This window comes from Syngnathus scovelli, chromosome 8 (genome assembly GCF_024217435.2).
Source record: "Syngnathus scovelli strain Florida chromosome 8, RoL_Ssco_1.2, whole genome shotgun sequence".
Taxonomy (NCBI): domain Eukaryota; kingdom Metazoa; phylum Chordata; class Actinopteri; order Syngnathiformes; family Syngnathidae; genus Syngnathus; species Syngnathus scovelli.
In genome coordinates this window covers 12,550,202-12,575,475 of record NC_090854.1, presented here as the reverse complement: position 1 = coordinate 12,575,475, position 25,274 = coordinate 12,550,202, and the positions used below count along the sequence as shown (strand labels likewise).

Below are 25,274 nucleotides of genomic sequence, written 5' to 3'. Positions count from 1 at the left end.
GAAAAGTATTTCAATAAACATTAAACCTCTGACTATAAAAAATCTTTTACATTACAATTTTAGAGCTCAAACCCCATTCGCCAAAGCTAATCAGCAAGATAAGACTGAGGAAATATAGCATAATCAAAGTTAACACAGCACTAAATCAAGTGCTATTTTATTACTGCAAGTTTTTTACTTACACCATTCGGAATCTAAAGATCCAAATGTTTTGCGCTAATTGATTACATCACGCAGCAACTAATTATCATACAATACTTCTTAAAGTCATTCATGCAAAGTATTTACGATAACATTTGAATACATCATGCATGAATGCGTTATTACCCTCTCAATCACAATGCTGCTGTGGTATAACACACAAGAGGATTATTTGATCACGACGGTAGAGACAGTCATGCTTAGATTATGGCAGCACTAAGGCTGAATGATGCTGCTTGGCGCAGTGATGTTGTCGTCCGTCTTGGGTCGCTTGGACTCCGGAGGCTGGCAAAGGGGATCGACGGGAGGAGAAGGGCGTCCTGAAGAAGGTAAATGAAAAAATAAGAAAGATGAGAATGACACGGGACTATTCTAATTAATTATTTAAAGGAAGCTTCCAAAAGCAGAAGCAAAAAAGGGAAGAGGTGGCCATACTGTAACGCACACTGACCATGTTTAGCTTTCTCAGTAGATGCAGGAGAACTGAAGACCAAACTGGACGAATGCAACCCGACAGGAGTCAAAGAAACTCGCCTGGAAACAAAGAGAAATAAATCAGTTGCAGAAAGTCCATTAATCATCTATTCATCGTGTTCTTCACTTATTTACTGTCCAGCCATAAAACTATCAACAGTCAGCTGAGATAGAGCCGTTCCAAGCCAGACATTTAAATACAAAAGCTCGCACAGACCCTCCATTGTCTGTCAGGATCCAGAGTGATTATTTGATAATCAACAGGGGGTCCAACGAACACCCTAAAACCAGACAAGGCTTTTGTTCTGAGCTGAACACAACCAAAACAAAGCAATTGATGTCAAGGCTTCCTATTTTGACAACACTGACTACCATTTCAGACATTTTACAATCATTTCCACGCGTATTTACTATGTACAGAAAGTGAGAATTTTATGCTTCAATGCCGAGTAAAATAAACCATGAGTGACAATGTTTACTCAGCTCCATATTATTCGTCCTTCCCATTAAAAATCCAGAGACTTGTCGAATTGTACCAAACTTTGAATATATTTTTTATTGTAACTTGCAAAATTTGGCGTAATCTGATTATTTTTTCCCCTCAATATCGAGGGGGGAGCATGTAATCTGTGTAGTTCTCTCCTGTAGATCTTTTCTTTCGTACACTTGTTGATGCATCACATCATACTAAGTTGTTGTTAATATTTTGATTCCCTCATTTTGCCACACAATGACAAAATTTTAAGCACATCTCATAGTGTGATGCTCTACACCCAAACCTCCATTGAAGTAATAATCCATGTATTGTAGACCTTAATATATTAATATATATATATTTTTAAATTGACATGGTGTGCCATATTTTTGTTTGTTTACTTCTGTTAACAGTTCAGCCTTGGCAGATGTCTGCCCTATTATTATGATGAAGCAGATGTACTAAATCCCATTAGATTGTGCTGGACCACCTCATGTAGCAACTACAGCTATCTGCAATACTGTTTTTCTTAATCTTTTCATGGCTGTAAATGATTGAGGGCAATTTAATAGAATAAGATGGCAGACTCACAGTTTCCTACTTATATTTACCTTGGAGTGGGTCCTTTAGACGCTATGGTACCTTTGGGAGTGGTGGGCAAGTTGGTGCTGTTGAAGACTTTGGGTGTTGTGGGAGCGAGCGGGGTGAGGCGGAGGCCCTTCCGGGAGCTGGGTGTGAGTGTGTTGACGCGGGGTTGGGGAGTTGGGGGTGCACTCGTGGTTGCGGACGTTGGAGGAGTAGAGGGAGGTGTGTTTTTTAGAGTGGAGGGCTTCCCCCAGGCCTCCAGTGTATTGAGGGTGATCTTTCGAGGCTGAGGCTTGGACTTTGTCTTCGACTCATCTGGGGTTATGCCGCCGTCTCCTCCCGGGGTGACGTGGGATGTGGGAGTAGAAGCCGAACTTGGCGGCTGGGGCACGGGGGATGAGGTTCGGGCTGCTGGTGTCTTTTTGCTCTTTTTCTCAGCAGCACTGGTAGGTGTGAAAACTTCCAGAGTGGGGGGCTCCTTCAGTGGAGTTCCCAGCTCCCCTGGAGAGAAGGACAGGAAGGAGCAGTAGCCATCTGTGGAAGACACTGCCAGGAAGGAACCATCTCGAGACCTGAGACAAAATGGAAGCAACTCATAGAGTCACAGGCTGAATACACATTGCCCTTTTCAGCTATCATTACATAATATTTTTACTAAAATGTGATTTCCATACAAAACAAAAGTAATCGTGATGAGTATTTTCCATAATCGCCCAGACCCTAATGAAGAGACTCAATAATTCGGCCCTAGCAGTACCTTAACAGCTCACTTTACACCAAAATGGAAAAGAAACGAGGACAGATGTTTGGATTATTATGGAGATGATAGTTCCATTACCATGTAAGGTCACTGAGTGTGTGGTAATGAATGTTGGACACCAGGCCAAACGGGAGTGCCTGTTGCGTGTCGTACAGAAAAATGGAGTCCTCGGATGCCACGGCAAACACCATACGGTAAGGGAGATTGAACAGATTAGGAAGGGGCTCGGTTGAACCGTCTGTGATGGGAAGACAGAGAAACATTTACAAGACAAAATGGGAGATAGAAGAGAAATCAAAATTTAAAGTGACAGTCAAGTATTCTTACCTTCTGCCTTCTTGGTTCTCAGCTCAAAGTAGACTGGACAACAGCGCACAGCCAGTGTGGCTTTTGTTGGACATGGCAAGTGAGCAACTGGTCTAAACGAAAATGAATTCATGTACATTAGATATAAAACAAATACTTGTAACAATCTCAACTCGTGCATTTTACCTCTTGAGGCTCTTCCTGGAAAAAATGTAGGTAGTATTTGTGATGGTTTCCCCGACCTCCACACATCCGGCTGAGGAGGGCAGGACAGTGAGAATATTTCTGTTAACACCTCAAATCAAATCTCTCAAAATAACAAAACTATTACAATAACTATTGTGACAATTTTCCGTAGAACTACCTGGAGCGAGTAAGAAGGTGCCATCTGGTGTGAAGCAAAGACGCCGGAAAAAAGACCTCATACTGTCGTCATGGAAAATACGGTGCTGCTTGGCCTGCAACAATATGAACAAAACAATGTTACACGTGATGAGCAAATGTATCTGATAAAGTCGCACTTTGGACAAATTACACTGTAATTAAATTATACAAACACATTTCAGTAGGTAACTAACACATCAGGTGACAAAAACATGATGTGTGTGTACTAACCTCTCCATCTGCAGGTGAGGCCGAGCTCATTTTGCTTACACAGAAGGCTTTCTTCTTTGTGTGAGTGCTGTACACACGCATGACTCTGAAAAGGAGGAATATCAAAACATTTTAAAGGCTGTCAATTAATTGGACCAAATGCTTTTGAAGTGCTTGTGGGTAATGATGGCTACCTGTCACAACTGAGAGTGGCAACATACTGCCCCAATGGATCCCAAGTGACACCCTGCACATAACTCTTGTGGTCATTCAGAATGCACAGTTTTTGTCCTGAAAAAGAAAAATTGACAAATGACAATTTTGACAGAAATGTATTTTGATATAAAATTAATTTGGATGTTTTCGCAGCAAACCTTTGTTGATGTCCCACATGATCGCCGTGTTGTCTACCGACCCAGACACCATGCAGTTCCCGTCACGAGTCCAGCAGATGTCATACACATCCTCAATGTGTCCCCTAAAAACACCGTGCACAAAGCTAAGCTAGAAAAATCAACATACAGTGACATTGTGCTCTTTCCTGATTATTTTGGTTTGCCACATTTTGGGTGGCTGTGGGGTTAAAATGCATACAAAGCAGCACTTTCAGCCTTGCTGGGAATGAATGCCATTATTGTTGTTATGTACCTCAGTGTCTTGACAACAGACCAGCTCTCTTTGTTTAACTGAGAGTCTTCTTCCTCTTGGAACACTGGTGCCTGTTCCGGCTCCTTGTTGTCATTGAGCTTCCACAACAGAACGGCTGCGTCTGAACCAAGCCACAAACAGATCGAGGTTATTTGCTAATACAATAAAACTTCCGATTGTGAGCAATGTTGATTTCATTTTTCACAATAATATTATCTTCCTTTACAACGTAAAAAAAAAAAAAAAAAACAGATGCATGATGACAAAAACTATGACAATTTCATCAACATTAAAAACTATTACAACTATTGATAGCTGATCTATTCAGATAGGTAGTTATTTTATGCTTGTGTTAACATTATTCAAGACTCGAGCCAGAGAAACAATCACTCCTTTAAAATTTAAAAGACACTTCTTGCTCTGGATGTTTGTTACATCAGTGGACATGCAAATTCATGCAATAGACATACCATCTCCTCCTGAGGCAAGAAGCTCTCCACTGGGGCTAAAGCGGACCACATTGACAGCCTTTGTGTGTCTGGCTAGATTGGACAGAAATTCCACCACCGCTTTTCCATCTGGGCCCATGTCGACTCTCCATAACTGCATAAGTAAATAATAATAAATATGGTGTTGCAGTGTTCCAGTCTTTGGGACACAAGACAAATGTGTACCGTGACGACAGATATCTCCATCATATTGAATATTTTAACATTTTGCACGATAGAAATACTAGCCAAAATTAAAGCTGACACATTCTAAACATTATGTGGGACTCCCCTCCTATACTTAACTAGTTGAAAAGGGCACCTTGTTTAGTATCTTGGCAAAATAAGAAAATATAAAATGGAGTATCGATGACCATAAGGCCCAGCCTTTGTAGAAAAGGTTAACCTGTCCAGCACTTACCCTGACTGTGGTGTCGACGCCAGCCGTGGCCAAACGATGAGAGCGTCCATCGGAGCTGTGCTGGAAGTCCAGACTGTAGACCGGCTCTTTGTTGTGCCAGGCGATCTCACAAGTAACAACCTTCATCTTGTTTCAATCCAGCACCGACCTTCGAGGGAAGCCATTTTAAGAGACATTTCTTTCATTACTGTTTTATAAAGACAACCAATGGCTAATAAAAGTCGGCGGCGACTTAAGCAAGAAAAACATCTTATATTCGACCATGTAAATTAAACTAAGACATGGATGTATGAGCACTTTATGACAGTTCGCATACACGTACTGAAATTTATAAAAACAACGTTTTAATGGGGTTTCTCGGGAGAGTTCGGTATTTTACCTTTGCTGTCGTCCCGCTGAAGAATCTGAACAACTTCCCGCGTTTAGGCCGGTTCAAAACTTCCGGTCCAGTGCTCATCGGTGATTGGACAAAAATCCGGAAAAGGCGGTGTTGGGGGAGATGAACCAACCCACTCACGATGCGAGTTACACCCACGGACTTCAGTTCCTGTTTCTTTTTTTTTTTTTTTTTGTTATGGTTCATAATTAATTGTACTTCAATATATTTCAGATATCATCATCAATTTACCAGTGGCGGTAAAACTGATAATATAGAATGACTCACAAAACACTGCAGAACCGTGGTTTAATGTCATTAAATATGCCACATTACATATGGCAGTCCTGGAAACAAAAATGTATGACATGGTTTCTGGTCATAAATAAAAAATATTTTAAATAATAGTATCAAACATGTCACCGGGAAAATATAGCAACATTTGTCAAAACAAAGAACTCTAACAGAAGCAGCTACTTATTTATGAGCCCAAAATTTGTCAGCGTAAAAGTGAGACAGAGTTTCTCCTCTTAAGTCAATTAACTGACTGTTAAGAATACCATTGATCATGTTTTAGGGTGAAATGGGAGATCCCTGGATGACAAGCTCATCATTAGTTTCTTCATTGTTAGTTGTGGGAATTGGTCTACTCAGTAGTAGTCCCCTACACAAATGACAAAACCATATTTCTTGTAAAAACTGCTGCGAAGAGAACAAAAATAATCAATCAAAACGCTTGAAAAAGAAAATAATACCTTTTGGGGTCTGATATTGAGAAAACATCGATAATAACTGGAAGCCAGCTCCTGGTAGAGTCGCTGCGGGCTAGTGAGAAAAATGATCCTTTAAGCAGGGTGATAATTGGGCTTATTCTGATCACAATTACTCCCTTCCGATTAAAATCAGGATTATCAGATGTCTCAAATATCCTGAGTGATTATCCATTGGTGTAGGTTGTGCTGTTTTTTTTAATTTCCTGGTAAGTAATTTCAACTAATTTCTTGAAACGGCATTCCAATAACTATTTCCATCATTTTTTTGGGGTAATGTAATCAATAACTAATTTTCACATCACATACAAACTACTACTTCTTAAATGCACTTTTTCCATACCAGATGATGAGAGAATGTCAGACTTGAGCCTTTTTCTGCTATGTTCAACACTTGCAGACGAGGGGCATTTGAGTGTTTGTCCACTGGTCTGTCGACAAAAAAAAAAAGTCAATATCTATATAAGAGGGTTACGTTTTTCAATTAATCATTCCACCCTTAGTAAACTGTACACTTAAAATACGGTCATAAGGGTTAATAAATGCTAAATGGAGTGCACTTTGTTTTATGAGGACAAAAGTTTAGATCTCGAGGTGGTTCAATTAATTTCCTTTGTTGATACTATCTCAGAAGTAATTGAGTTCAACCTTGCACTTGGTGAACAAGAGGAGGGGTGAGCATACCTCTTTAGCTGAAGAATGCAAGGGAGCGTCTGTATTCTCTGTAGTGCTGGAAAGAATCGCTGGTTCCGATGTTTCTGCTTCCTAAGAAAACATCAATATTTAAGATGTGGTGTATAATCAGTTGCAGCTTCACTCTGTTTTGTAATTTCCTACGAATTTTCTGGGACAAGCGTGACAAACACATGACCATTTGTTTTCTGACTGATTACATAAAGGCCAGAGATGCCGGGCTTTTGTTGAGCATCAACAGAGTCATGAGAGGGTACAGTTCTGGGTGAATGTCAAATCAAATAATACACAGATCGAAGCTTATGCAGTAGCCACCTTATCGTTAGGTCCAGTACCTGCTGTGCCAGCATTCTGTTCCTCTGATGTCGAAGCTTTGCAGCTTGAGAGCGTTTTCCCTTGCGGGGCATCTTGGTCTTGCCTTCCTCTGAAGGCAGTAAAAATCAATAAAGTGTACCTGGTTAATTCATAAAACTCTGGGGTAGTGTTTCCCAACAACATATTCCGATAAGGAATTTTTTTTTTCCAAGAGTGCACAGCAGCCCACAAGCTTTTGTTATGGCACAGACTAGTAGACCAGTTTAACATCAAGACAATTTGGTGAGGCATAGAATAAAAACAAATGATTAATACAACGCGAAACTCTAAATGTTGTGATTAGTGGGAGGCTACGAAATACTTATTGCTCAATTTTCTCTTCAACAAATGTGACATTGTTCTGTTTCACTCTCCATCTTACTAACATTATGATCAATGTCGTAAAGCAACACAAATGTCACAATGTTGTATAAGTTCCGACTTCTATGATGAGTAAAGTTCTCCTTTGCAGTTGGACAGTCAGTTGTTGTCTGTGCATGATTAGATATTTTACCAAAGAAGGTGGGTGTTTCACTTTAAACTGCTGCCCTTCTTCCTCACCGCCATTTTCATGGTACAGCTGATATGCATCTTTTAATTTAATCTTTTAATTAAGACTCGTGGCAACGGACGCTAGCGAGCCAAATGCTATAGTCTTCATCAACCATCTTATTTTTGTACTGTCGGATCGCACAGACGTACAAAGACTGTGCTGACCTGTTGGCCAGATGCACAGAGTTATAGTTTGGTGACAGCAGCATAAAGGCGAGTCAAAAGTCCCTGTAAACTGGATCTGACTGGAAGATGAGATAAAGGACACTTAATTAGTCAAGTCAAGTCAAGTCAAGTCAAGTCAAGTCAAGTCAAGTCAAATTTATTTATATAGTGAATAGTGGTCTTCAAGTGCCAAATGTCGACGCGTAATACTGAAGTCGACTAATCGGTTCAACTCATAGTTCAGATTTTATTTGGGGTGTAAATATCGATGTGTAATCCTGAAATTGACTAAACGGTTCAACTCGTAGTTCAGATTTTATTTGGGGTGTAAATATAGTTGTTCAAGACCATAATTAGAAATGTGATTCCTCCCGAGGACCCAAACCTATTATCACACCATATCACTTACACACTGGAGATCAATTTAGGACATAAAACACAGAAACTAAGAACTGAAAACAAAGGGCACAAGGCTTGTTTAATTTGGACATTTGGGCAACCCAATTAAAATGAAGACAAAGGCATGTCCGTGAACTATAACAATAATATTTATTTCCACACCAAAACTTAACCCTTAGATGCATGAGTGACTGAACCCTACACTCTTTCTGGCTGTGATCATTGCACACAGAAGATTGCATTTCCCACACTTACTGCTGACCTTGCGGTCTTTTCTGCTTGGGCAGATGTGACACCTCTTCCTCTTTGGTTGGCCCAGGCTGCTACTTTCCTGTGTCTGGGTTGTGGGTTTTGTCACCCCACACCTTTCCATTGCTTCTATAATCGGGATTTGTAGCTGGGGGATGCGTTCCAGCCGACTCCTCATGTATGGTGTGCCAAGCTCCTTTGACAGCTCTTTGAGGAAGAGCCGTCGTGCATTGGTGATGCCACTCTTGAGATCTGGGTGTTGAGCTGTGAAAAAGGTGTAGGCATTCAGGGCGGTGATGTCCATCATATTATACCACAGCACCATGGGCCACCTCTGTGTTTGGCGCATGCAGGTGTATGTGCCAACCATCTGGTCAGTGGTGCTGACATCTCCTTCTGTCTTATTGTAAAATGTGATCACTTCAGTTTTTTTCTTCACGCTAGTTTCACCCACTACTTTGTCGTGGTGCATCGTGCTCAGGAGCACAACATCTTTGCTGAATTTTTTCCTCTAGCTGTTGCAACTCTCCGTCTTTCCAAGTTTGTGCACTTCATCACCTCTTGTGTTATATCATCAGTGATAAAGAGCTCCCATGCATCTCTTGGCGAGACAGTGGTGCTAAACCCCTGTGCAGGCCGTGGCCGACTTTTGAGGGTATTGTGGCTCTGTGTAGGTGGTAACTCGCTACAGTAAGAGCCCTTCCGACTCATTCTGCTAGATATAATTTGGACACTTTCTTCTTCAGAGGAGAGAGAAGAAGAATCTTCTGTGTCAGATTGATCCAGCTGGATTTCCTCATAATCTGAAATGTCAGACTCGCAGTCCAACCCCATTACTGCCTATCCATCATCATCATCATCATCATCATCATCATCATCATCCAGCATCTGTAGGGCCACTTCAGCTGTGTATCTAGCAGCAATGATAGAGGCTGAGGAAATATAGGAGTAATGTTCTCAATATATTCAGTAGCTAAATAAATACACACACACGTATACTAGAGTAAGGTTAGCAAACATAGTTAGCTATGAAGTGTAAGCTAGTTTTATTATATGAGATAATACTTAGATGTATCAGCTCTTGATATGTAAAATATCTTTGAGTGACACTTCTCATTTAGATTGTGTGGTCCACAGTAAATTTACTCCTGACAGCCACAGTGACGAGGATCAAAGGTTCCCATTGGATTCCATAGAAAATGCACTTATGGAAACTTGGGGTAGTAATACAAAAACTACAATTTCTCAAAATATATAATAGGTAAGTTAAAAATGTCAATAGCATGATGTCAAAAAATGTTTTTTGAGGAATTCCTGGAATATGAAATGATTTTAATTACAAAGATATTAAAAAAAAAACAAAAAAACGCACCGGGTCATTATGCATCTAAGGGTTAAGAAGGCGTCAGATGCGAAAATCAAGCTTGGTGTGGTCTTACCTGTCCGAATCAAGTTATTTTGACAAATGTTAGGACTTCCACAAGGTGGACGACTGCGTTTAAAGTTCCGCCAACAAGTGTTCTTCTTTTGTTTTCGATCATTGTAAAACTAGCTTATAGGTACATTACCGCCATCTATCGGAAGACTTGGAACGGCAGCATATACAAAATGGGAAAAAATAACATTTTTTAATATGAAATTATTTTTGCTCCTCACGAAAGCAAGTGACTGAGTACATTCAACTACCCTCGGACCTATCTGCACTTGTTGCACGATGTTCAATACAAAAATGATGCCATCCTCGTAATAGAATATTATTTTCATCCCGTGTATTTTTGTCCGCAGTAATTTTTCTTTTTGTGTGCCGTGCTTAGCTTTACCCTATTTTACATTTGATGTTAAAATTCATACAGTATTACATTAAACGGTTTGAGTACAAAAAGACGAAAAATTAAACGCTTAAAGCGAAACAAAATAATAAAAAAATACTCTTAAAATTGTGTTAAATGAACGGTGTCGGTCCAATGGCTAGGTGAGAGGTTTGTAAACACGGCACATCCTGGAATGTACCATATTTGGGAGAGGGGTTGTGACGACGTGTTCTACTTCAATTTAAGGCTGTGTCCTTACAAAATGCTTTATCTTCTATTAAAAGGCGACAATAAATATAAAATGTTAATGCATTACATTTTTTTTGGGTGGTTTTAATGTCAGATTTATTTTAGAGCACACGTCATCCGCTCATTCCACCCCTTGTGGACTCTGACATGGAACAGTCTGCTCGTCCACTGTGTATCAGCTGAGTTGAAGAATACCACTCAGTCATGACTGCCCTGATAGGACCACTTAAGGAACGCTACTTTTGATGCTCTCATCTACTGACGGAAACAAGCATATTTTACCTCGGTGTTTAAAAAAAAATACACATTGAGGCGAAATCATGTAAATTGCCTCGTCTTCGTGCTTGGCTTCTTCGAAACGACTGCGCTTGCACCCAAACCGCGGTTTATTCGGTGAGTCATTTTATTGATGCACCTGATACACGGCTAGGTTAGCTTACGTATACCCATCTTTAATACGCTCCGAACATTCACTCACAATTAAATGCGCTGAATGTATTTTTATGCTAGCTAAGCCTTCTACCGCAGTGTTCCTGTTATCTGCGGGGAGTGGCGTTTTTCACCCCCCGATTAATCCACATTGCAGTTACATAATAGACTCAACTAGGGATGCTGCTATGTGGCCAAAAGCTTGTCTCATCATAATGAATATTGTCGACAAGTGCGGTGGGAATTTAGTGTCAGTCAGGTGACAATGTCTGCTGCGTGGTGTTGTGGTCGTTGTGTCCTGAAACACTCAGGCATCTTTAAATTTATGGCAGTGGAAGCAAGCTGGCTAAACCGAGGCGTCAGGTTCAAACTTGGGTCCCTGATTGTATTTTTAAATATTCTCCCTTGTCCTCACTCGGGTCACTGGTAAACTAAGATTTAAGTGACCTCATGAATTAATAACAATAATTGATCATTTAAGTATTATTTCAGATAGATCAACTGTTTGCATCATGCAAATTGGATGGAACTTTCTTTGCTAATGATATCAAATACCATAAAACTACATAAGATATGCCAATAAACATAAAACATCAATCAACTTTTGCATTTCTTTTTTTTTGGGGGGGGGGGGGTCAACAATGAGTTAACCCACTAGTGCTTGAAGGAGCATTAAAGTACGGATTGCAAATCCACCAACTGAAAATAAGGCATTTGATGAAACACCAAGTTTTTATGAGCCAAACTGCATTTTTCTGACGTGATGCAATCACAAGAAAACTCTACACAGGCCGTAGCAGACATTTGAGCCTCGGGCAGACATGTACTTGTAGTACTAATGCTCCCCTTTATTATTTTATCAATAATACAGCTATCCATTTTCCATATTGCATATTCTCATTAGTATTTTGCATTAGCTGGAGTGTTTACCGGCTGACTTTGGGGGAGAGGCAGTGTCCACCTTCAACTGGTCGGCAAGGAACATATTCAATCATTCCCACTCGCTTTCTAAACTAATAAGAATTTATAAATATGTTTTTTTTTTGGGAGGGGGCAATTACGCTCGGAATTTGCTCTTTACTTCACGCTTGGTTCCCTTGTAGATGTTCACTACATTAACGGTCATGTAAATGTCATTCAATAGACCAATTGTTCTATTTCACAATGTCTTTCTCATAATCTCGTCCTTCTTCACGCTCCAATTATGAAACCTTGACTGGCCTGTCTTTGGTGTTGCTGTTTGTTCCTTTGTCAAATTTTCCATGAAATTCAATTAGGTAATTTTTAGGCGCGCATAAACATTTCAAGTCAGAAACAAGTTTCTCTGTTGTAAACAAAAACAGAGGGTGGCATGACAGTAATGAATTTAATATCATGTAGATTAAGGGATTATTTTTTTTGCCCCACATGAATTCCATCGTCTATAATTCGATTAGTCATGGTGTCATTTAATAAAACCACTTTGTCTTCCAATAGCCTCTAATTGCCAAGAATGTGTCTGTCAGAAGAAAACATCCCATTTGTGTCTTTGAATTGAATTTTCCAATTACTTACCCAATTTTGTTCAGGAAAAATACTGACTAAAAATAAATACAAATACTGAAAAAAACAAAACAACCACTGTTTGGTTTGTCGTTAAATTAGTTTAACCGGTTTTCCAAGATGGGATGGTTTGTCTTCTGAGGGCCATTATGGACTTCTGAAAAACAAAGAATTATGGGGTTGAACATGAGAAATGAAATTGTTAGCAAGATATGTCTGCATGGCAATAAACGGCATCAGTGGTTAAACTTATGTCATGTCTCTTTCTGCATAGCTCATCCCTGCTAAACCAAAGAGTCCAGATGTCCCTCTTTCTTTTCTAATCTTACACACACACACACACACACTCTTCCATCACATGCACTGCATAATTCTATTTACCATAAACAAGCCCCAGAGGCTTCTCAGAGAGACAACATGAGAAGTTGATTTTCATCCACGCCTAGTGGAAAAAAAACAAAAAAACTTTTACGTGCCTTTGCTGTTTTTGCAGAAACATTATGAGAACATGCTGCCGCCCGACTGACTTGTGACATGGATCCCGAGGAAGTCGAACTGCAGAACGACTACCGCTACCGCAGCTACGCAGCAGTCATTGAGAAGGCGCTGCGAAACTTTGAATCGTCAAGCGAATGGGCGGATCTCATTTCCTCCTTGGGCAAGCTCAACAAGGTAGAAATTCGTGTTACACTACCCGATTGAAAACAATGATTTTGGGAACCTTTTTCTAATTTGTTCTCGCTCCCTGCCAGGCCCTACAGAGTAACCTCCGTTACTCCCTCCTTCCCAAGAGGCTCATCATCGGCAAGCGTCTGGCCCAATGCCTGCACCCGGCCTTACCTAGTGGGGTGCACCTCAAGGCTCTGGAAACCTACGAGGTTATTTTTAAAATCATCGGGACAAAATGGCTGGCCAAGGATTTGTTCATTTACAGGTGAGTCGAAAAATTACGAGCGATAGCCTGAGGTGCTTTGTGAGTTTTGCTGTGACGCATTTTTTTTTTTCTGTATTCTTAGCTCCGGCTTGTTTCCGCTATTGGGGCATGCAGCCATGGCAGTGAAGCCTGTCCTGCTGACGCTGTACGAGCGTTACTATCTGCCTCTGCAGAGGGCTTTACTTCCCAGTCTTCAGGCCTTCATAACAGGACTGCTGCCTGGCCTGGAGGAGGGACTGGAGGTCAATGACAGGTATAGTGGACCAGGCTCCTATTTAGATCTAGATGAAATTAAGAGGTCAGATTTGTATTTGTTTTTTTATTTTAAACATAAAAATGATTTCTTTTTTTTTTTTATATCTGTTTATATTATTTTTCCTGATATAAAATTCTATGTAAGAAAAAACCTCTGCAAAATAATTTTATTAATCGCCCAGCCTAGTCTTGGGTATAAATTATAAATGTATTTTAATGAACACGTTTTTTCTGGGTCTGTTTTGACTCTTTGTTTGTCCAGGACTGATGCCCTGCTGCTGAAGTTGTCCCTGCTGGTGGGACAGCAGGTGTTCTATGGAGCGCTGTGGGGTTCAATTCTGGTCAGTCCTTTGGTGCGACTGCCCGCTACCGTCTTCATAGTCTCGCACTTTGACCGCACCTTGCCCCTGCAACAGCAGAAACACATGCTCGGCTATGACCATCGCCTGGTGGTAAGCGTTTCCCTCCTTGGTCATGAAATCATTCAGCAATTCAATGAGGTCAGCTTTTGTTTGTTTGTTTACCCCTTATGCTTGTCTTTGTCTAGATGAAGTCTGTGTATCTTTCCCTGCAAGACTCAAATGTACTGGTTCAGAGGAACATGCTGGAAATCCTGCTCTTCTTTTTTCCCTTGGCCACATCCCTGGTAAACAAACTCGAAACCACATTTTCTGATTAACACCAGTCTGCACGTTATGTGGATGTCTACACGCTTTTTTCTTTCTTTCTATTGTTGGTTCAGGACCCTTCAGAGGCCAGCATCGAAATGAGCATTGAGGACATGACCACAGTGGTTTCTGCTGCTTCACTTACATTACTCCGCAGAGACATGTCACTCAACAGGCGTCTCTATGCATGGCTCCTAGGTAAACTGATCATGAGAAAGTCTTAAGTGCTCTGTCGTAGTGTTTGGTCGATTTCTGGATTTCTCACTTGACTGCACTCTTTTATTATCTGTCCCCCTCCCCTCAGGCACAGACATTAAAGGGGAAATGGTTGCTCCGCATCCAACCATGTCTTCTTCGGCAGAGGAACATATGGTGTTTTACTTCAACACGTACTCCAAGGAGCTTATTGTGCAGGTAGCTCACACTTTTTGAGTTGTATCTAAACAAGTGAGGGTATCGCGGAATTGGTATTTATCGGCTACGTGTCTGGATTGGATTTATTAATTGCATATGAATGAAAATTCTGATAAGGCTAATTCCTTCACACTTTCTAAAAAAGCTAATAAGCACAATTGGATGTCATCATCTAATTTGCATGATGAATCTGCTTTTATGGACAGGAAGGTGTGTATAGGACAATACTGCCACCTAGTGGTGTTTGATAGGTATTTTTGGGGTTTATATTACAGAGGTGGGAAGTAATGAGCTATATTTTTACCACATTAAATTTACTCAATGTTTTAGTTGACTGATACTGTTGTGCAATATTTTAATTTGTATATTCTCATTTGAAATTTTTGTCTATTTCTTATGAGTTTGCTATTTACGTTTGTCACGTGTGTTGTACTGTATTTGCATACTGATTTACTCATGTTTGTTTCTCATTTGTGACTCTCCTTCCCATCTGGTGGTGTCCTTGCCTTCAGGGTCTGATTAGCATTCTCAAACAGAAGAATGTGCAGAGCAAACCGGAGAATGTGATTGGCTACCTCAGGCCTTTTCGCATCATTATCAGTTTGCTGGATAAACCAGAATTAGGTAAATCTGTCATTTAAAGACATTAAAATAATGAATTATGGGTTGTTTTTAAGAGTACTTACTGTGGTATCTGTGTCCAGGTCCCGCGGTCCTGAGCTGTGTGCTGTTGGAGGTGGTCCGAGCTTTTTACAGCTACTGTCGAGAGATGCTGGGTGATGATGCGTTCACCAGCTCAAGGCTCTCAGGCAACCAGTTAGCTAGGTGAGGGCAGCAGAGACAACTATCAGAACAGTCACAATATTTTTAGCAGCAGTATCTGTTCCATATAGATGTTTGACCTTGTTGAATTTTTACAGCATGATAAAAGAGAACAAGAACGCTTCCGAGATCATCAAGACGATGAATATGCTCGTGAGCTCCATGAACAGTGATTACCTTTGGGATTACATGACCGAGTGCTTCTGCAAGTCTCTCAGGCGAGACACACAGTTTCATTGTTACAGTTATTGAATGAGCTCTTGTTTACTGAACTTTTTTTTCTTCTCATACTTGTAGTGACGTGGGCGAGCCACCAAAGCCTCAGCGTGACAGCAGTTGTCCCGCTCCCTCTGTCACAGAGATGTCAAACCTTATCATTTTTCTGCTTGATGTTCTTCCCCTGGTAAAGAATCTCTAGTTGTCAACGGCAACATGACATGTTCATAAAGAGTCCTTTTCTTAGTCCTTTTCTTCTTTTAAAGGAGCTCCATGCTGATATCCAGTCACACTTCCTTCCTGAGATGTTGGGCACGATGCTGCGGTCTGTGCATGACCACATGGAGTTTGTTCGCTTGGAGGATGTCACACAGGGCCTGCGTGCTTGCTTCAAGGTCTTGAGTAAGATCCAGATGCCTGTGGCGTTCATGGACTTTGAGACAGAAGCCCACACAAAAGAGATGGAGGTACAAGCACAAGAAGAAGATGAAAGGATTACTCAGGTAGAGGTTTGACCATTCACTCAAGACAAATCAGTCAAAATTTAGTGTGATTAAGAAACTTTTTTTTTTTTTACGGTGTCTTTTATACAGCAATTTATTTGGCTGCCTCACTTTCTAAATTCTACTTCTCTCCAGGATTTAGAGAAGGTAGGAGAGAAAGAAGACAGTGTCGCTGAAGGCAATGGTCACCATGGAGACGACGAGCTGAACAGAGATGTGGATGAGGCCGAGCCTGCAGAGGAAGCCTACCCGACACTCCGCTCAGAGGACAGCGGGCTGGGCATCAGTGCATCGCCATCCGAGCAGCAACTTCCACCCTCCATGATCTCCGGCGGGAATGGAATGTGCAAGAATGGAAATGGGGTGTGGAGAAGGGGTGGTAGTGTCGACACCACAACCCAATGTCTGCAGGACATCCTCGCTTTCATAGCCACGAGGTAAACTACCCGTTATTTGACAACAAAATAAAAAATGTAAATGTAAAACCCGCTATGTGTTTTCCAGGTGAATGAATCTAAACAAAAAAAAATTCTGTGTTGTAGACACCTGCTGGTACAGGTGGAGGATGTTACAACACAGGACGGAAAGCCCAAGACTGACGTTCCAACTCCACCTGTGGAGAATAACACTTTATTACGAAGCATAGGAGGACTGGAAATTAAAGACAAACTCGCAGAGCTGTTCACCCCAAGCAAGTCAAAACATCAGCACGCATCTGAGGTCCAACAAGCAGAAAAGAAAAAAGAGCCCGGCACTTGTCTGGACTGGGCTGCTGGGTACCGGCCGCGAAGCAAAGCCGAGATCAACGAGGCATGTCGGCAGGCCTTCACTGCCACATGCCACCTGCTTCTGGAGTGCACCACCTTCCCTGTTTACCTGAGCGAAGAGGAGACCCTGGCTCTCCACACGGACATGTTTGACCTAGCAGGTTAGGTTTTCCTCTCCTTCCTCCACTTGGCTCTCAACCACAGCGAAAGCCTCGGCTGCGTTCAAATGCTTTTTGTGCTTCGCAGGTGACAAGAAACGTTTGTCTCTTTGGCTGAGGTCTTTGATGACACTGTGCTGCATGTCAAGGGACTACAAAATCCAGCACACTGCAATATCCTCTCTGTTGGAGCTCATTAACTACTCCCAGTCCCTAGCACTGGTCATCCAGGACAAGCGAAGGCGCTACCAGACCTGCGACGCCAATCCGCTGAGCGGGCAGCTGCAGATGATCACCGTGCCCCCGATTTATCCCGCTGTGCTTTGCAAGATAGAAGAGGACACTGACTTTCACCAGGTTAAAGGAAATGTTTGCGTTTGCCCCAAAATCTCAATAACGTACTGAAGATATTCTCATTTTGTGTTGTGCTGTCAGAGGCTGGCCGTGGTGCTTTGGAGCCAGCTGGACACAGAACGTAGAGAGCAGCACACTGCCTGCGTCGAGCTCTTTTACCGTCTTCACTGTTTGGCTCCGTCAGGGACCATCTGCGAAGACATTATCTGCCAGGCGCTGACGCACAGCGAGAAGGTGAAAATACCTGTCGAACCACCACTCATGCTTGTGATGACATAAGGAAATACAAGAAAATTAAACACCGGCTTTCGTCCGGCCCAGGCTGTTCGGCTCGAAGCCCTGCATCGCTTCTCGATCCTCTGGCACTTGACCCGCGAGATCCACTTAAACAGGAACTGCCGCTCTTTTGACAGGTTAGTGTTGCCAATATTTGGTAAAATGTATTCTTTCCAATTTAATCCCTAATGTGGTTGTCTCTTTTTCAGGTCGCTGTGTGTTGTCGTGGAGAGTCTCAGCTGCACGGACGGCTCAATAAGTGCAGCTGCACAGTGCTGGCTAGCGCGAGCTCTGTCCCTCAACGACGTGAACCGGATCCTAGAGCCCATCCTGCTCTTGCTGCTTCACCCGTCTACTCAGCGCTGCTCCATTCAGGCCATCAAACAAAATGTCACAGCTGGTTAGTCTGTTAGCCTCTGTTGTGTTAGTCAGCACAAGGTCTGTTTCACCTGTTGGCTGTTTTTGGGCTCTTCCTGAAATTCCCTAGGTTGCTACAAAATGGTGACAAAGATAAAAAAATCAAAATGAATGCTACCTAGCACTACTTTTGTCTAATAGAAGAGTAATGCTGCCAAGCCGCCTGTTAAACAGGGCTTCGGTATATGTGCATGTACACAGACACACTTTTCAGTTTAAACTCCTAATATGAGAAATTATTAACATTTCTTGAGTGGGCTTCAAATACTTGAATAATATACTTGATATGTTTTTATCCCTTTCACAGGCAACCTCAAGGTTCTAAATAACAGAAGTCGTTTGTCTGCCAAAGCAGTGGATGCCCTGAATACTGAAAGCAAGATCCTGAATCTCCGAAATGTCATAGACCGAGAATCCCTCTGGCTACAATTAGACAGCGGCGTCGAGTTGTCCAGTCTAGGCGACGCTTTGATAGCATCCAGGAGCGAGAGCGAAGAGACAGAGGAGGAGGACAGAGAGGAAGATGAAGACGAGGCCGTCAAGAGCGAGCTCACAGAATCGGCCGACACCAGCGGCGCCCAAGTGTCTACGGAGAATTCCGGCTCTGCCACTGAGGATGGAGGACTGGTCAACGGCCTGCAAAGAGTAGAGTCCGAGCGTACGCTGGCGTCCGATTCGCTGTCGAGCGAGGATGACGAGGATCTGGAGTTGGAGGCTATGGCCAGATCTCGTCTGTTAAAACAAGAGCGTGAGAAGAAAGAGGCCATTGGTTCACTGTTCCATCATGTGCTTCTGTATCAGACGGCGGGCGGTTGGCGCTATCTGCTCCAAGGCTTGGCACTGCTCGACAGTCTGCTGAGAAGCAGCGCCGAGTGTCCTCTAGTGGAGGCGCTCTCCTCCACCTCTCTGGACACCAGCTCTGCCGCACACCTAAACCTGGTTTCCAACCTCCTGCAGCGCCACGAGCAAGCTCAGGATGGCTTGAACTTCTACGGCGGTTTACTTTCCCCTTCGTCCTCCCACTCCATGCCCCCTTCTCTGCTCATCGAGCTGCTGATGAACTTGTGCCTGCGATTCCTCCGCTCCCATTACTTGTCCTATCAGAGCCTCGGACCTCTCGACTTGCAGGGCAATCGAGATGTTCAGGTGAAGAGTGTGGAAGTGCTGACGCGTATGGTGAACCAGCTCACTTGCATGGCACAAGGAAAGGAGAGCAGCCTGGAGCACATTCGCACACTACTCGCTGGTTGTAAAGTGCAGCAATATGCTTTACTTACACTTTCAGCTTCTATGTATATAAGCCAAAGAGGAACGGACAAGGGAACATCCAAGGGTCTTGAGATGTTGGATGAAGAAGGCGGACTATCAGAGGAGAACCTTGTGAACGTTGGGAAAGGAGAAGGGCAGGAGCAATATCCGTTACAGATGGAATTGCTCAAACTCCTTCAGGCTCTCATAATCTTGGAGTACCACGTGTGGCCCAGTGGCCCTGGATCCGGCGGGACTTCCGGTCAACCTGCGGAATCCCCGACCAGCAGTAACCCCCTTACCCGGGGTTGGCAAACGGCCGTCCTGTTCCAGCAGTCCATCAAGGCAGCCCAGTACGTCCAAAGCCACCCCATCACCGCCCAGGGAATGTTCGTTTCCGCCGCTGCCAGGGCTCTGCAGGCGCAATACGGCTATGCCATGCATCCCCACTGGGTGGCGCTGCTGTGCTCCTCCCTGCCTTACTTGGGCCGCTCATTGGGCATCATTGTGGCTCCCCTCATCAATCAGATTTGCAGGAACTTGGATGAACTGGTGAAGCTTTATGAGCATGATGGGAGAACAAATCAGAGGTAAAGAGAGACTCCAGCATACCCATGACCCAAATGATCATAAATACCTAAAGGCAATAGACAGATGGAGTCATTATTGTACAACTTATGGCCAGTTAGACTTCAACTCCATTCTTTGAAATGCATTTTTTTTTTCCACCTTCTTTAGTGTAACTGGAAAAAGACGGGAGAACATTGCACCAGACTACCTTCTGACCCTTCTAGAAGGCTTGACCACCATTACACACTACTGTCTTCTGGACAACAAGAGGGTGAGTCTCATGGGTAGCGTACAAGCAATTATGCCCAAGACCACTTTTTTGGTAATCCGTTTTTGTCTGTCTTGTCAGACCTCGGTTGCCTGCGATTCCGTTGACATCCGTAACGCACGCAGCGCCGTGCTGGAAGCGCTGCCGCACATGCTCAATAGCATGGCGTTGCTATGGGGAGTGGTTATGAAGGAAGAGCTCCACAAACGGGGGGCGTCCGACTCGACGCAAAGCAGCACGCACAGTTCATCGGTCTTCTTTAAGAGCACCAAGGTGTGTTGCTTTATGCTCATATATATCGTAAAGTTCAGACAACTGCAGCTTTTTTCGTTGTACGTATCAACCTTTTTTGGAATCACATTTGTGAACATACTCATTAGAACTCATTTGCTTCCTTGCTTAGATTTTACGTCAGCGGATATTACAGTTCTTGCTTCCTCTGACTGGCCAATATGGGATTCCGCTAATGGCTTCACTGGGGGCAGCCTGGAGTAACAGGAAGAGTAAAAGGAGAAACACAACCAATGTAAAAACTGCAACGTTTCGAGGCACCTGCAACAATTGACAGGATTGACAGTCGTTGATTTTTCTTTTTAGGTTTTACCTGTGGCCAACGAGTCTCATCTGACAATTGTAGAGCTGGTGAAATCATTGCACACCTTGCACACAGACATAATCTTACAGTTGGTCAAGGAAGTGGTGAAAAAGCCACACCAACTCAAAGGGGATCAGGTACAAAAAAAACCAAATTGGTTAGATATTGTATTATTTGCCAAGTTTTTCTAAAAAAAAAAAAAAACTTTCTACTGTCTGCCCTGAATTAGAAGTCAACCCTGGTAGACATCCCCATACTGCAGTTCACTTACACTTACATCAAGAGGTTAGTAGAAAACACCTGACCATTTTTATTATCATTTTCATTCATTCTTTTATTGATTTACTGTAAATATTATAGTGTTACAGCACAAGCCTTGCAGGAGAACATTGCCCCTCTCCTTAGTCTGCTACGGGAGTCCGTCCCCCTCAACCTGGCTCCCCCTGGTCACTTCTTACTCCTGGGGTTAGTTTTTGCGCCGATATTTACTCTTACATTTATCGTCAAGCTGTTATGGAATTTGTTTACGATTGCCTTCTGCTTCAATAACGTTTGTCACCTGCAGCATCCTCAATGAAGTTGTAAACCGGCTCCCCAACTTGGACAATAAGAAAGACACACGAGATCTGCAGGTATGAAGAAAATCCGGCGTTCCAGCACTTAAGTAACAAATGAGGGGAAACTGGCGGGATTGATTGTATTGGTAACAATTGGCGCAGGAGGTTACTCAGCGCATCCTGGAGGCCGTGGGTGGAATCGCGGGTTCATCTCTCGAGCAGACCAGTTGGCTGAGCCGCAGCCTGGAGGTCAAAGTGCAGCCGCAGGTGTGCGCTGAAACGGACGAGCCGGATGATGTGGATACGGATGTCGATCACTGTGGTAACTTAACACTTATCTGCCAAAATTCAACCCAAAATATTTTAAATGAGCGGTTTTTGCACTGACAACAAATATGAACCTTTTTCTGTGCGTCTTAAGACTTGAGAATATTTATATTGTTTATAACTCAAAGGCTGCATTACTAATAACAATTATCTTCTTAGTTAGAGCATAAGGAGTTTTTTTTTTGGTAGCGCTGCTTCAAACTTGAAAACCCAATTTTGTTCTCCCGACAGAGTCGATGGCTCAAGCCAGCACCATGGTTTCATCCTCGGCTCCCTCAGTGTACAGCGTGCAGGCCCTTGTGCTCCTGGCAGAGGTATGTTTTATGTCATACTAAATGTGTGGACATTGTTGTTTGTCCCTTTCAGGTGAAGAGAAAAAAAAAAAAAACTAAAAATTTTTTCACTGGAATAATGATTCCCGGTGGCCATGGCAACACCATGGACAAAACTGGCAGCGAAGAGACTTGAACGATTTTGAGTTTCAATAACGACGAGTGGGTGGAAATGTTTTCAAATTGAATCTGTTTTGCATTCTATCAATTTTATTTATTTATTTTTATGAATATTCGATCGACTGCCAAAATACATAAAACATTTTTGACACTTGAGTTACACTTGTAAATGTTACACTTACAAATTTATCCCCCATTGTACATTTTCATAATAATGAATCATCTCGCTCTCTCTCACTGTGCAGGTCTTGGCACCACTTCTTGATATGGTGTACCGCAGTGACGAGAAGGAGAAAGCGGTGCCTCTCATTTCTCGTCTCATGTACTATGTTTTCCCCTACTTGAAGAATCACAGGTATCGCTCTTATCTCCCAAGTGCCCGCACTTTATGATGATTCAATGCTGAAATGAAGTTCTCCTTTGGTTGTAGTGCCTACAACATGCCCAGCTTTGAGGCAGGAGCCCAGCTGTTGAACAGCCTGAGTGGTTATGCCTACACAAAGAGGGCCTGGAGGAAAGAAGTCTTTGAGCTCTTCATGGATCCACTTTTCTTCACAATGGATGCCTCTTGTGCACCCAGGTAAGTGGGATTGCAAAACGTATTACTTGAATGTCTTTCATTTCACATTCCCCCCGTAATGTTTACTTTTAAAATTTAATGGTATGACGATACGTCGATAATTTGTGTTGTGTCTTCCATCCAGTTGGAAAGCCATAATCGACCACTTGCTGACTCACGAGAAGACCATGTTTAAAGATCTCATGAGTGAGTACACGCACCTTGATGACAAGGCAGATGCCAGACAAAGACAATTGTGTGATCGCCACAATTGTTTTTGGTTATCGCAGGCATGCAGAGTGGCTCCCTGAAGTTGTTTGCCAATGTCGAGCAGAAACCAATGCTCCTCAAGCGCCAGGCGTTCGCAATGTTCAGTGGGGAACTCGATCAGTATCATCTCTATCTACCCCTCATCCAAGGTGTTGTTTCAGAAAAATTATACAATTATTTTGTGTGGCTTTTTTTATGCATTTTAAACTCATTCTTATTATTACCATAATCATCTTTCTAAGTGAGCAAACCTTTACATTTCCAACTGATGAGTCGTGATAATAACAAAATTGTTTCCTCCCAGAACGCCTCACGGAAGCCTTACGAATGAATCCCAGCCCCGCTGTTTCCGCTCAGATATTCCTGATGTTCCGTGTTCTCCTGCTGCGGATTTCGTCTCAGCACCTGACATCTCTTTGGCCGATCATGGTCACAGAGCTGGTAAATATTAATATTAATATAATTAACGATCTTAACTCACAGCCCACACAGTATAAAAATCGTAATAACTGTTTTTTCCAGATTCGCACATTTTCACGTCTCGAGAAAGCTCTGCTGGTGGATAAAGATGTCTCAAAGTGAGCTCATAATTATTATTTACCAATCCTGACCATGTCGGTATGGATAACTGCTCTAAATAAATGAATAAACTGTGCTCCCAGGCTGACTAAAGTCGTACGCGGAGCCCTGGACAGAAACGCTCCTGTGAATTTCTCCCAGGCAGAGTTGGACATGTACCTGTCAGCTTGCAAGTTTCTGGACACATCCTTAGCCTTCCCCCCAGAGAAAATACCAATCTTTCAGATGTAAGCGATCTTCATATTCTGTTGTTCCAAGTTCTGAGATTAAGTTCAGGGAAAATGTCTTCAAGCAATATGGTATTTCTTAAAATGCAAATACTCAAGATGCCACATTCTTTGTGTAGGTATCGCTGGGCGTTTGTTCCAGAAGTAGACGTGAACCACTACAGCGGTCCGGAAAGTGCGCTGATAGAGGGCGAACAGGAATGCAAGCCCCACGTTGTCCGAATCCTGGAAGGCATACAACAACGCTATGGGGTAAAATGACATATTGATCGCTTCTTTGTTGATAAATCCAAAAACACTTCACAGAGTTTTGTGCACCTATTTTGCAGGCAAGCAACGGGCTGAGTGAGGAATCTTCTACCGAGCACCTGGAATTCCCACTCCTCACCCAGTGTTCCTTGTCCTCCATCACACACTTGGTGCCTTTCCTTTTTACCCTGTGCTGTTCCTTCCAGGGCCCTCCCATTCACTGCCACTCACCGGCTCCGGTTCAAGTAGCAGACTACCCTCCAGCTAATTCAGACGCCGTGTTGGACAGGCTTGAGTGTATCATTGAGGAAGAGTTCCTGGACGACATGGAGAATTGAGTGGAATGGAACTCCATTCCAAGTGCATGAGTGTTAACTGCTACTTATGAAAGTTGGCTTGGAATTTCTTTTAAATGTTTTAACAAATCTGCACATAAATACACCGAATCTATATTTAAAAAGCAGAAAGGCTGTGCGGTAAACTACTCCATTGGGCTTTTTAGGTTAAATATATTTAGTCAGCTTATGTCACAAATGACCATCTGGAATGTTGCCCTCACCTATTTTTTATTTTTTTTTAAATGGAACCAATGTGGATTTGTTCTCAAAATGATCGCATAGTTGTATTTTGGCCACTCACACCTTTAAATTGTGGTGTTGGAGTGTGTGCACCTTTTGAATATTCTGTATCCGTGTACTTGAATGCAAATTGTGAGAGCCACCAGATTTCGAGACTAAACATTCATGTTCTAATGTCTGACCGTGAGAATGTTCTGTTTTATCTCGAGGAATCTATATCTCTTGATTGTTTTTGGACCTCAAACCCCCTAGTAGATTTTATGTTGTTTACATGCCATTAGGGGTATTAAGGGAAATCCGTTGTAAGTGTTCCAAGATAGCTCTTACAAATTCTTGCTATCTTTTACCCTTGTCTATGTTAAAATGTCATTGTTTAAATTATTCCAAATGTTGAAAGGATCTTGTCAAAGTTGAAATAAAAAACGTTATAAATGAAGTAGTGATGTCTTTTTTAAGCCGAGGGAGGGCGA

General features: G+C 42.5%; 2 protein-coding genes across 6 annotated transcripts; one reads left to right on the top strand and one right to left on the bottom strand.

Moving 5' to 3' along the window:
• Window positions 1–123: 123 nt before the first annotated feature.
• On the bottom strand, window positions 124–10,090 carry chaf1b (chromatin assembly factor 1, subunit B). 4 transcript variants are annotated; one of them, XM_049728507.1, is made up of 20 exons: window positions 9,950–10,081; window positions 8,524–8,774; window positions 7,127–7,215; window positions 6,783–6,863; window positions 6,442–6,529; window positions 6,084–6,153; window positions 5,332–5,992; window positions 4,953–5,100; window positions 4,514–4,646; window positions 4,044–4,164; window positions 3,770–3,873; window positions 3,590–3,686; window positions 3,417–3,501; window positions 3,166–3,259; window positions 2,988–3,057; window positions 2,823–2,914; window positions 2,574–2,733; window positions 1,762–2,307; window positions 653–735; window positions 124–521 (listed from the first exon to the last, which is right to left on the bottom strand). In XM_049728507.1, the coding sequence occupies exons 8-20, from the start codon at window positions 5,076–5,078 to the stop codon at window positions 418–420; spliced, it is 1,815 nt and encodes a 604-aa protein (XP_049584464.1). In that variant the 5' UTR covers window positions 5,079–5,100; window positions 5,332–5,992; window positions 6,084–6,153; window positions 6,442–6,529; window positions 6,783–6,863; window positions 7,127–7,215; window positions 8,524–8,774; window positions 9,950–10,081; the 3' UTR covers window positions 124–417. The 4 variants fall into 4 exon arrangements, with proteins under 4 accessions (XP_049584464.1, XP_049584465.1, XP_049584462.1 ...); XM_049728508.2 differs by having other exon boundaries at window positions 9,883–10,038; XM_049728505.1 differs by lacking the exon at window positions 8,524–8,774 and having other exon boundaries at window positions 9,950–10,090.
• A 652-nt stretch (window positions 10,091–10,742) lies between these two features.
• dop1b (DOP1 leucine zipper like protein B) lies at window positions 10,743–25,240 on the top strand. Of its 2 annotated transcripts, none has more exons than XM_049729064.2 (38): window positions 10,743–10,963; window positions 13,035–13,213; window positions 13,294–13,475; window positions 13,558–13,728; window positions 13,993–14,182; window positions 14,278–14,376; window positions 14,473–14,596; window positions 14,703–14,812; window positions 15,325–15,436; window positions 15,517–15,637; window positions 15,733–15,852; window positions 15,932–16,037; window positions 16,120–16,353; window positions 16,489–16,790; window positions 16,896–17,281; window positions 17,367–17,635; window positions 17,714–17,866; window positions 17,954–18,045; window positions 18,118–18,308; window positions 18,633–20,163; window positions 20,312–20,414; window positions 20,493–20,684; window positions 20,815–20,937; window positions 21,009–21,143; window positions 21,236–21,291; window positions 21,367–21,471; window positions 21,572–21,638; window positions 21,726–21,885; window positions 22,122–22,204; window positions 22,588–22,697; window positions 22,773–22,922; window positions 23,047–23,108; window positions 23,192–23,320; window positions 23,476–23,612; window positions 23,694–23,749; window positions 23,834–23,977; window positions 24,097–24,229; window positions 24,307–25,240. In XM_049729064.2, the coding sequence occupies exons 2-38, from the start codon at window positions 13,076–13,078 to the stop codon at window positions 24,562–24,564; spliced, it is 6,834 nt and encodes a 2,277-aa protein (XP_049585021.1). In that variant the 5' UTR covers window positions 10,743–10,963; window positions 13,035–13,075; the 3' UTR covers window positions 24,565–25,240. The 2 variants fall into 2 exon arrangements, with proteins under 2 accessions (XP_049585021.1, XP_049585020.1); XM_049729063.2 differs by having other exon boundaries at window positions 16,117–16,353.
• Window positions 25,241–25,274: the final 34 nt, after the last annotated feature.